A 12,274-nucleotide genomic window follows, 5' to 3' on the forward strand; every position below is an offset into this window, starting at 1 on the left:
TAGGACTTAAAGATTCAATTTCAATCAACGCCATTTTCTCATCTTCTTCCTCTGCTGTATCTTTGATTCGCCTATCCTCGCCGCCGCAATACGCCTCAAACGCTGCCGCTCCCTGCGTCCGCCGCCGCGCCCTGCTTCTGCCGCCGCCGCGCAGGACTCTGCCTAAACGCTTGGAGGTTAGTTAATCATTATGCCTTTTCAATTCATCATTTCGTATGTTTTCTTCTCTGTTCTTTGCACTGTTATTTCTTCAATCTCTTTGACCCTCTCTCTGACTTTGACCTCCACACACACGCACTTTCTATGTTGTAAATGGTTAACACACTTGTGGTTGTTGTTGGTGGTGGTAATGGTGGTGTTTCTCATGTCAACTCTCTCTACTTGCAACTATATTTATTAGTTTTCGGTGTTTTATTGGCTTATTCATATGGTAGTTCGGCAGAGTAACACGGAACAAAAACCATGTTTCATTTGGCGAGTGTTCAACAAGAACATGGTCTTGTCCATGATTTTGTATCCCATAGTGGTCGATTTGCCTTTGATTCCAAGTTCTTCACCTTTGGCTCTGATAATTGCGCTTTAGCTTTATCAAATTACTTGCACTTCAATGTCACAAACCACAGTGTGTGTTCTGCTGCTTCTCCTAGCTTGAAACTTAGAGGCAGAGGGGATTCGAATTAGAATTTCAGGAGGTTTTTTAATGATTTCAACACCGCTATTAGGTTCCACACTCAGAAATTGCCAATTGGATTTGATTCTCCTGCCTTGATTCTAGGGATAATAGTGATGATATTGCCTTGCTACTCAGTAGCTATGAGGAATGTTATTCTAGGGATAATAGTGATTTCAACGCAGCTATTAGGTTGACTAGTATGTAAGATAATACAAAGAAAAATATTAGTCTTCTAATATTTCTCAAAATGAAAATTTATAAATAAGATAGTCCTTCTGTTTTGTTTTATAAATTAGAAAAACGAATAGCCGCTAGTAATTTTGTGCCTGGTGCATTCTAAAACTGATCTGTTAAGTACTTATGCCAAAAATGAATGATGATGATAACTGTATTGATGTTAATGTGTATGGCTTATGGCCCTATGATGGCGCGACTAGTAGTTTGATCATGGCCTTGACATTTGTTTTCAGTCTATGGAGTATGTAGTGATAAAATTATGATTCTTCCTCAGCTTAATTTGCTCTGTGCTGCATTATTATGATTATTGTTATTGCTTTGCTCTCACAAATATATTAATGTTTTTGACGGCTCTGATATGTCAATTCAAGTGATTCTTGGGTCATTATAGTGTCACAATCATTCACACTAGATTGCAGCATGGCCATCACGACTTCATACACAGTTATGAATTATGATGGGAGCAAGTAAGCTAAATCTTGGAGACAAACCCAGAGCAATGAAGCTAGTAGACTATTCCGTTCAAAAACTATATCTTGCGCAGCTTTGGATTGCTATTGAAAAATTCGACAAAATCAATCTCTGGAAAGGGTTGCAGAGCCTCAAAGTCCCCTTTGAATTCAACCTTCATAAAAAGATGCTTCACCTCACTTGCCAATTTCAGCATTTTACATATTGCATCCCAGCACCACTGGACTCCTCGCATCGACAGGAACTCCAGAACATTGAGGTTTCCGAAATCTATCATGTATACCCTCCCTGGAAACAATTAACATGAGATGAAAGAAATATAAGAACAAGAAAACACAGCCAGTAAGAAAAAACTATATGTACAAGAATCACTTAATATGGAAAATTACCCGAACTGTTGGAAATTGAAAGCTTCTTCAAATGCCCGGTTTCAGGGACCCTGATCCAACTACAGCTTTGTACCTCAAGGGATTCAATTTTCGGAGAGATAAGAGAAAGTGAACAGTTTCCCAGACCATAAAAATCGTCCTCATGAAGCTGTTTGAGATTGAGTCATACAAGGCATGGGCAGCTGCAGAACTTGAGCAACAGAGAGGTTGAAGAGGCTGAGGTTTCCATGCAGGAAGCTCAGGACTACCTTGATTCTGTCACGGAAAGTGCCATGGACGAGTTCCGGCGCTTTGAAGAGGAGCTTGAGAGCATGTCAAAGGCTGAAATGGAGAGCCTAGTTAACACTTCTGAGGGTGCAAGAAAGATGGGAAATTTGATGGAGAAAGCTGCCTCCATTGCTTCCAAGAAGTATATTGAGGCTGCACTCAATTCAGCCACTGCTTCCATGAAATCTGCTTGGAAGGGAATCTCTTCTGGCAAGGTCCATCCTTCTTAAAACATGACAATAACAAAATAACCCTCCTATTGAAATGTATTTAGTTAAAATCTGTAATAAGATACTTCTGTTTTAGCCTTGTTTTGTTATCTTCTGTTCTTATATTGCTGCTATAGAAATTGGATCAGAATTGATGTACCAAATTTGATAGGCTGAGAATTCATGATTCAGCCACCAGTGAGAATGCAAACAGATTTAATGTTCATGACACATTGAAAATCCAAATACTTTCATGATGAATCTGATATAACAGTTAGTAGTTAGGTTTATGAAGCTTAATCTCCAAGATTTGTCAGTAATGTATTTATCCCTCAATTCTTCTTAAGAGATATATTATTACTTCTTTGGTTTAATTGAATTTAGTGTCATCGAAGGGCATAGGCATATCAAAAGAAATAACCATCCAATTAAAAATAACAAACATAATTATCTGCATATCTATTAAATTAAACATATAATATATTCATTATTCACATTGTTTAGTATTCTCATTGTCTATTTATACTTTTCTTATAAAAAAAATTCATGAAGCGGCACCTCTGATCTGAGGAGACAAGAAGCGTGCGTATTTTTTGGTACATTGTATAAGTTGAGATAATAGATTAATAATGAATTCCAACAAATATGTATTGTTGTGGATCTAGTATAGATTCAACAAAACGTAACTTGTCAAAATGAGTATGAATCCACTTGTCGAATGTAAGAGTAGAGTCACACAAAAGTTGCATACTCTTCAATTGCTACACATACACCAGCCTTCATATATAAATTGTAACAACTCTTTCGACTTGGAATTGTCTTCTTATTCAGAGCATTTGGTCTTATATCATCTCTTGCTAGTACATTAATTTAATATAAAGTTTTAATTCTCTGCTGATTTACCAGAATATACAACATAAAAAATATATACTGCACTTCCGTTTGGACTATGAATTTTCTTCGGCTGCTTCATATCATATCAAATATCATAACTACAAAAAAAAAAAAATAACGACTCTCAACTATCAATTTTACGAGGTTTAACTCTATATATATAGTAAGATATTTAATTTTCTTAGCAGCAAAGTGTATCTGATCGTTCTCTATAACTAATTAGTCACCCTTAGCTTGCATTGGCTTCTTCAATTTCTTCCACTCAATGTTTTCATTTCTGTATTATCTGCTTCTTCTTGCAATTCCTCTAATGGCAGTAGTGATATTTCATCACTTAAAGAAACAACAACACAAAAGAACCACTCTACCACCAGGTCCTAAACCACTTCCCATAATCGGAAACCTCCACCAACTCGACAGCTCCAACCTCAATCTCCAACTATGGAACCTCTCAAAGATCTACGGCTCCATATTCTCCCTTCAAATAGGGTTCAAACCAGCCATAGTTATCTCCTCACCGAAACTCGCAAAGGAGGTTCTCAAAGACCATGATCTTGACGTTTCAAGCAGACCTCCGTCGCTCGGAACCACTAGACTCTCTTACAACGGTTTCGATTTGATTTTCTCTCCATGCAGCGAGTACTGGAGAGAAATCAGGAAGATCTGCGTCGTTCATTTCTTCAGCTCCAAGCGAATCTCTGGATTCTACCACATCAGAAAATCTGAAGTGGAAAGAATGTTAGGCAAGATATCAGAGCACGTGAGTTCTTTGAAAACCACGAATCTGAGTGAGATATTGATGTCCGTGTCGAGTTCTATAGTGTGCAGGATTGCGTGCAGAAGAAGATACGAAGTTTATATGGCAAGAAACCATTCATAGAAGATGAAAATATTGAAAAGCTTGTTTATCTGAAAGCAGTGATCAAAGAAACATCAAGATATTATGCACCTGCACCATTGGTACCAAGAGAATTCAACAAAAATAGCAGAATAGCAGGGTATGAAATTGAAGCCAAGACGATAGTATACGTAAATGTGTTTGCCATCCATAGAGACCCTGAAACTTGGAAGGATCCAGAAGGGTTTAGTTTGATTACATTTTAAAATGAATTGATTTCTCAAACCAAACCAAAATTCCAAACCAATTTGAGTATAAATAGTTTATTGAGTTCATCCACCATGCCTAAGCTACTGCTATCTTAGATTTTGTCCCCCCTTAGAAATTCCAATTAACTCAGCTTACTAATCAAGTCTCATTCAACAAAGATTAATCACTTACAGGTTACAGCAGTAATAGCAGTAAAGTATAATAATGTTTTAGCAACAAGGACCATTCAACAGCATTATAATAAAACGTTAAATGAATAATATAAAACAATGGTGAGGTCAATTTTACATTGTCACGCATAACGGTTCTCTTTCTCCAATAATTACCCGTTTATGCAGCTAGAAAAGCAAGCATCCAAAAAACACCCTTCACTGCCATTGGCCACAACACATACACAGAAGTTGATGGCACTTCACGTGCCTCCAGAACTTTCTTTTCTTTTCTGTTCATAAAAGTTTGAGTTGATCTACATCTACTACACTAGATTAGATAGTGCTGCTCTATTTAGTATTTACCATAGAGGTAGTGACCAGATACATATACAAATAAAATTATTTTCAGTGAAAATACTGAATAGATTTCTAAGTTTTTATTGCAAGCATAATTAAATTTCTTGACTATTGAGAAAAAAATAATGATTAACTAACCTCCAAGTGTGGCGGCGGCGTCTTGCGAGGCGGCGGCAGCGTCTTGCACGGCGGCGGCAGGTTGCGAGGCACCGCCATAGGCAAAGCTTTCAATCTTTTCTCAAAAACAGCCTGCACTACCATGTAAAGGGGAATCTTAGACAATTACCAAGTGATAATCACTTTACACCCTTGGGAACTTGTACAAAGAAGAAAACAAGTTTCCTAGGAGGAAAGAGGTGGCAGTTTACGGACCAGAAGGTGCTCTGCATTTCGCTTATAGTGCTCAGCCTTACTTTCAGCAAGCATGGAAGCCAACCTAATAAGATTTATAGCTGACACCGAGTTCCCAGAGGGTTCTGCCCCATCATGGTCTTCTTTCACACGGAGAAGAACTGAAATATCCACCTGCAAGTATTATTGAAATATCCACCTCCATCCCCATCAAGAAACAAAGCATCCTGCAAGTAACACATCTCAGGAGGAACTCGATGTCTGGCAAAGCACCGTGAAATTTCTTTCAGATTCAGATATCAATCTTTACCTGAGTGCCCTGCAATTCAATTGCCCATTGAAGCCAGTTGATTCCACCACCAAACTCATAGAGATCCAGTAATCCAGAGATCAGAAAAGCATAATCATCCAAGAAACCAGGTGCTTTAGATGGAGAATTTCTGAAACTACGGTTCAGCCTTTGTGTTTCAGCATTGTGAAGTTCCTTCTTAATAAATAATGCTGCTTTTCCCGCAATTTGCATGTATTCCTTTGGCTGGAATTTGCAAAACAAAAAGGAGAAAGTTGAATATATTAGCAATTACTCAAAACTGAAAAAAAGAAGAGGATCTAATTGTCTCCAGGTGTTCCTTTAACAAGCTTCATCTACAATTCCCTTATAACTGCCAATGCCAACTAACTCATAAACTGCCAATTCCCATTTTGATCAACACAACAATATAAAATTTATCCATAATAGGATAATTTACAGACATCCATGATATAAAAGCAGTGTGTCTTCTGTCTTTTTAAATACCAAAAGTCATTCAGCAAAAGGGCAAAACTAAAATATCAAAGGCTCTCTAACTACATATATGGACATCTGTATAAGGGGAAACTTACTTCAGTGCCAACAACAGGAAAATAGAACTTAGTGCTCTCAGCTTCACCCAGGAGAATCTTGGAGGCCCTGGAAAAAGATGAGATAGCCAGTCCATTCCAAGATAGAATAACCTAGAAGCATAGGATTTCTTGAGACTCATACTAAAAAGTTGAAACCAGTATCATAATAGAAGATTCTTAAATAAATTAGTAACCATGTTTACGGGGATACTTTATCATCCAAATGTGGCCTTGCCCGCCTTGACCTTACTTCGAACAGCTTCCGCCTAAATTCTCCAAGAATATCTTATATATGTTTTGATTGACATGCTGTACTTTGATGTGATCTCTGAAGGATCTTTTGATTCTTTTCTCTCAATCAGGACATTCTTTCCCTTGAATTCATCATGAGGATCGCTCATGCTAGATAGGTCACAGTTACCAGACTGCTTTATGTAATAGTGCTCAATAAAAATATCGGCATGCTCTCCAAGTATGTCTTCAACCTAAACCGAAAATTAAAATTAACAAAATGGTTGAAACCAAATATTCAAAGGGAAAAAAAAAAGTTGAAAGCGAACTGCAAATATAGCAAAACAACAAATGATAAATTACAATACATCTATTACATGTGGAGAAAAGCGTCTTGCGCGGCGGGGGCAGCGTCGTGGGCGGCGGCGGCAGGTTGCGCGCGGAGGCGGCAGGTTGCGGTGGCGGCGGAGGCGTGTTGCGGCGGCGAGGATAATGCTAATGAAATTTGCAGCAGAGAAAAAGGAAGAGGAAGAGGAAGAGAAAGAGAAAAATGCAGGAATTGAAATTGTACGAAAATCCTAACAGACCTTTTTTTCTCTTCTCTAAATGCTTGAATGCTTCTAATGTGAGAATGAAAGAAAAAAGAACAAAGTTAAAAAATCAATAATTAGAGGGGTCAAAATATAATTAATAATTTTTACAAAAAATGGAATATATTTTATAATTATTTTAATGCAGGTTAATGATACTCCTATAAAAATATAAAAGTAAAGAATCCATAGCCTAAAAAATAATTATTTACTCAAAATTATTTAATTATGATTTTTGTTTGTATTTTCTTTTCATATTTCGCCCGCGTGGACAACACTTTCGAAAATCCCAAAACCTGCTCTCTCTGTCTCTCACTCACTCAGCCAAAGAAACTCCTTCTCATGAAAAATGGAAAACCCTAAGACCCTATACCTCTCCTTCTCTAAATCCAATTCCAACTTCAACCACAGTGACCTTCTCATTCTTTGCGAAATCTTCTTCGAAAATCTCGGCACCGCATTCCGAACTCTCTTCTCTGCCCTCCCTCTCTTCCATGACCGTCACGCTGCCGGGTCAGATCCGAATCCGGATCCGAATTCACGGATTTGGCCGCTTGTTGAAGATGCTGCTATCCTTCTTCGCTGCTGCATGGTTTCTCTGACACTCCTTCACTCCGACCAGAAGTTCCTCGTAGACAAGACGCGTTTTCTCCACCGTGCACTCCACGCCTTCGTCTCCGTCGACGTCGCTAATTGCCGCCTGCGCTTCCGGAACTTCGTCTCAGGTGCTGACGTGGAACTATCCGATTCTTGCCGTCCGTTTCTGTGTGCGCTGCTAGAGGCAAGGCTACTACCTGCAACTGCTTCTAGCTTCTGCTTTTGTGGCTATGTTCTCTGCCTGATTAATGTTTCTGATGTTTAGTTTAGGATTGGTTATTAATTTAAATTGTTTTGTGGAGGTTGTGATTTTGTTTCTTACTTGAAAATTTGGGTGCATTGATTACACATTGCGTTCGAGAATATTAGCAATAGCCACGTTTTCTTTTGATAGCTTTAGTTGGTTGCATGGATTCAACTATACGGTTTCGACTGTAGTAAAAGCAATATTTTGTCCCTTAGAATAACTCAGAGGAAACCGTAAAGTTCTAGTGGCTTCTCTGAAGGTTTTATGAAGTTTTAGACTTTTGTTTTAATTGGACTTGCTGTTTTTGGATCACTTTTCTTGTGGAAGGCCTATTGTTTTTCTTTGACATTACCAAATCAGCATAGATAAGTGTCTACATCTTTTCTTCAGTGCAGTCTTCTCTATATATTGTCATTGGCGCTTATTTGTTCTGATGACCAGCCTCATGGTGTGGATGGATTCAGCTTTGAAAATATTTTCTTTCAGTTTGTTTGAAGTTTTAGTTTCAATTTGCTTACCATTAATTTTAGTTGTAGTTGCAAATGCAATATTCTTGTCACAGCTATCCAAGTTTTTGACGTTTGTAGTCATATTTTCTATATATATTAGCTGTTTTATTAACTTCCAAACACAAACATGTATAGAAATGTTATGATTCATGTCCAACTAAACTTGAAAGTTATTTCAGGTTTTTGCAGATGAGCTTCTAAGACATCAAACTTTAAGAAGCTATCTCATGCTTGTCGATTCAGTATCTTCCATGAGAGAAAAGCTTTTTGTGCACAATTCCATGCATCATGATTTTGCAAGTGTTCTGTTGGTGATAGCTGCCCATTTTAATCTGTCAGTTTCTAATGAGAATGCTTTTGAGAATTTTGTGAGTAGATTATTTTCGCATTGTGACAAGGATTCTCGATTTCCTGGACTTAGCCCTGCACCTGCCATATCATTGCTTATGGACCCTACTATGCCTTCTGCACCAAAGATGTTCCAGGCACATGTAATCTCCTTGGTTTCTGAAGCCATTGATGCTGGCTTAGATTCCACTAGTTTGGCTCCTAATATTAACTGGTACTTAATTGGATTCCAAAAAGCTGTTATTTTGTACTCTATGCACATTACTCATTTGCAAATTGATAATTTTTACTCCAAATCGAAATGTGGCTATGATTTGTCCCAGCATAAGAAGCATCATCCAACATTTCAATCTTCTATTCTGCAAGTCACAAATAGCAAATTAAACCAAGTCTTATTGCTGTCAGATAATTCATGCAAAATATCCTCCAAAACAAAAGCCAACATTTTGGCCGATTGCATTGCTTTTATGAAAGGGAAGCAGTGCATATTTGCTGATTCATGCAGGGGCATGGCTGACTCAATTTTGGAAGGCCTAATTCATCGAGCTTTCTCCCAATATCCTTCTAGAGATGGTTTTTGTGTAAAGGAAAATACCAGTGCCAGAGATATATGTCTTCTTGCATCCATATTGAAGTTCATGGGTGTTTCGTTGATGCAAGCGGTTAAGTGTCTAATTAATAGTGGTGCTTCAGGTTGTTTGAAAACCATGGAAAATACCTCTCTCCACGAGAAATATGGTTCATTGATCAGCCATGTTCGTCATTTTCAAGAAATAAAGTTTTGCTTACCCTTTCAAGCTTTTTTGTGTGATTTGATGAAAATGCAACAAACAACAAGTCACAGTGTCTCAAAATCGATGATTGTGCATTTCTCTGGCTTGCTATATATAAGTTTTAGTAGTGAGCTACATTTGTTGGCAAAGGGGTGTATATATGTAATTATGGCTCTGATGTCTCTCATTGCTTTTGAAGAAGGGGATTTAGTTTCTTTAGATCCATTAAGGCATGGACCACTGAAATCTTGCTCCATTGTAGTCCAATCTAATAATACTGAAGAGGTGAAATGTGCTTTCAGTTCTCTTGTTCTTGAATTAAGTTTGGTTTGTATGTTGTTCTTAAATCGTTGGTGAATTTGCAGGGGGTCGGATATGGAGATAAACAATCTATCTACAAAGTTGTAGAGCAGTTCATTGGAATTCAAAAGGAAAATTTAAGGTACACATTGTTTCTAAATTGTAATCCAGTTTGGCCTTTTAGGTGTTGGGCATTTGTCTTTGAAAAGAAAAAGGAAATGTCATGCAATTAGTCCGATGAATTATAATGTTGCTGAAGCTGAAATGAAAAGATAGAGAAAAAGTGCCTTCGAGTCAATACTGTTCAGTTTTAGTGCTATTGTTATTCTTTTTATGAGTTGTTGAGGTTTGAACAGCTTCATAAATTGCTTGATGAAGTAATTACAGTTTTGTTTAAGTGAAAAGGTTCCTGCAGGATACCTGATAGTGTCCCTTCTGCCTTTATATTTTACAGATCAGGTTCTGCCACCTCCTACACCTGCAATGGGGAAGCTTTCCTTGATTGCATACTAGGAAACCCCAAAGAACTCGATGATTATGATGAACTTGTGGACTTCGTTGTCTGCACTACAGGAAAAGATTATTTCAGCTGGTTGAATAACCGCACACGATATCGGAAACAGAGACATGAGAAGATGATAGATCAAAGAAAGATTAAGAAGAAAGCATTCATGAATGGAAAGTCTTGTAAGCGTCAGAAAATGGGTAGGTCTACCAAGCGTCAGATTTGGAAGTGATGTTTATATTTGATTGATGATTTCATGTAAAAATATGTTAATGTATATGCGATCTATTAATAGGAGGAAAAAAAACTTGCCTTCAGATGTGAACTTTTAAATTTGGTCACAACGATAACTCTCTCATCCAATGTGCACATTAGTTTTGTTGTATGCAATTCGCATACATATCGGTTCACCTCAGAAAAAAGCGCATAAATTCAAATTAGGTACTGTCTGCTCTAGCAAAAAGCGCATAAATTCAAATTAGGTACTGTCTGCTCTAGCCGCTAGGTATGCGTAAACGACATTTGTGTAAACTAGCAACTAGATCAAGCTATTGGACTAACTAAAAGAAGGCGTTTATGATACTGATTTAGAGGATAACATTGATATAATTTAGATTTAATTAGTCTGTTAATTTTTATAATTGTATTAAATTTATAATTAATTTTATTTTATTTTTTTATCAATTAGATTTTATATTAGTAAAATTATAAAGAGTAACAGAGTAGTTAAATCTATAATTTATTATGATTTATATTGTATTTGATTTTATTTTTCAATATAATATAATTTAATTCAATACAGTGCTAATCACAATTATTTGAATCAAATTAGATTACAATAACAAAGTCTTATCCCATAAAATAGGTCAGCTATAGAGATTAAAGAATGTTATTATGTCATGTCGTGTATTATCTTTTTAATGAGATTGTTGATATGTAGATCTCTTTGACCACCCTATATAGAGTCTTTTTAGATCTTTTTCTATCATTTATCACCTGTCTACCTTTCATCTTATCCACCTTTTTAATTGGGTGTTTTGTTAATCTTCTTTTTCCATGTCTAAACCACCTTAGATGAGATTCTACTGTCTTTTTTTTACAAAATATGCTACTTTAACTTTTTCTCTTATATCTTCTGTTCCGAGGGTTAACTGAAATAGTGATTTGGGCCTGAACATGAGGTCCAGACTTCTTCTGAGGCAGGGTCTGATTTGTATCGGTGCCGAGGTGCCGCCGTCTGAGTTCCTCGTGAGGAGGTGGGAGTGGTACCTGTAAGAGACTCCGATACTTAAGTTAACAAGGGTTTTAGTAGATTGGGTCCTGAATATACCTGAGGGTGTTTAGTATATTTATAGTAGGTAGAATAATCACCTTTTAAAATAGTCCCACCTTTTAATGGTAGATAACTGTTCCCATTTTCTAAAAAAGTAGTTATTTATTCAGATAAATAAGGTTGAATTATCTTCATTGCGCCTGACCTCTATGAGGTTGGGTAGGAGTAGTCGAGGCCACCTTTATGGGGTGGGCTTTTGTTCTTTTTGAATCTAGCTTTATTTTGGGCTAGGTTCAAACATTTTGTGGCTTTGGATGTTGACACGTCACGTCGGGTAAACCGCCTATCTAGGACAGATCGGGTACTCGACGTGCTTTTAAAATTCGAAACATTACGTCATGCACGTTCCTTCTTCGATAGCCTTAGTAACCGTGCATGCTATTAATGAAGAGTGTGAAATGACATTTTTTCTCCAGTGTCTTATAAATACTCAATTTTCTTCCTCTTTCTTCTTTTTCTCTTTTCTGAATTGCTTCGGCTTCATTTTTTTTTTCCAAAAATTTATCATAGCTCTTTTCTTTCTTCAAGATTTCTTCTGTTTGTTTGTTTTACTGGAGATTTTTTATTCGTACGTGCTTTTGCTGTTTGAAGTGCGCATTTTTTCGTCTCACATTCTTCTTTTCATGTTGGTTTTTACCCTTCTTCTTGCTCTGTTTCTTGCGTTTTGCTTTGCCACTTTTGTGTTGTTTAATTGAAAATTTGCTTGCTTTCTTATTCTTAGATTTTTGGATGGTGTTGTTATTTTTATCGGTGTCGGAAATACTTTTGAAAATGGAGTTTAGCCTTAGAAACTTTGCATTGGTCCTGAGCTTTATTTGTTACTGTTGCTAGTGGGTCTGAATGTGGAATTT

General features: G+C 37.0%; 3 protein-coding genes and 1 pseudogene across 4 annotated transcripts; 3 read left to right on the forward strand and 1 right to left on the reverse strand.

Annotated features, from left to right (window-relative positions):
• LOC110267360 lies at positions 1,883–2,486 on the forward strand (annotated as a pseudogene).
• On the forward strand, positions 2,914–4,104 carry LOC107618893 (cytochrome P450 83B1-like). The gene has a single exon (XM_016321070.2). The coding sequence runs from the start codon at positions 3,406–3,408 to the stop codon at positions 4,018–4,020; it is 615 nt and encodes a 204-aa protein (XP_016176556.1). The 5' UTR covers positions 2,914–3,405; the 3' UTR covers positions 4,021–4,104.
• LOC107618895 (spermatogenesis-associated protein 20-like) lies at positions 4,487–6,827 on the reverse strand. 2 transcript variants are annotated; one of them, XM_021112687.1, is made up of 6 exons: positions 6,599–6,827; positions 6,185–6,475; positions 5,991–6,101; positions 5,419–5,643; positions 5,130–5,335; positions 4,487–5,006 (listed from the first exon to the last, which is right to left on the reverse strand). In XM_021112687.1, the coding sequence occupies exons 2-5, from the start codon at positions 6,185–6,187 to the stop codon at positions 5,255–5,257; spliced, it is 420 nt and encodes a 139-aa protein (XP_020968346.1). In that variant the 5' UTR covers positions 6,188–6,475; positions 6,599–6,827; the 3' UTR covers positions 4,487–5,006; positions 5,130–5,254. The 2 variants fall into 2 exon arrangements, with proteins under 2 accessions (XP_020968346.1, XP_020968347.1); XM_021112688.1 differs by having other exon boundaries at positions 6,590–6,827.
• On the forward strand, positions 7,067–10,475 carry LOC107618933. Its single transcript, XM_016321125.2, has 4 exons — positions 7,067–7,592; positions 8,344–9,570; positions 9,651–9,727; positions 10,040–10,475. Exons 1-4 carry the CDS (start codon positions 7,161–7,163, stop codon positions 10,320–10,322), a joined length of 2,019 nt encoding a protein of 672 aa, XP_016176611.1. The 5' UTR covers positions 7,067–7,160; the 3' UTR covers positions 10,323–10,475.

The sequence above is a fragment of the Arachis ipaensis genome, chromosome B09 (assembly GCF_000816755.2).
Source record: "Arachis ipaensis cultivar K30076 chromosome B09, Araip1.1, whole genome shotgun sequence".
NCBI classification, from domain to species: domain Eukaryota; kingdom Viridiplantae; phylum Streptophyta; class Magnoliopsida; order Fabales; family Fabaceae; genus Arachis; species Arachis ipaensis.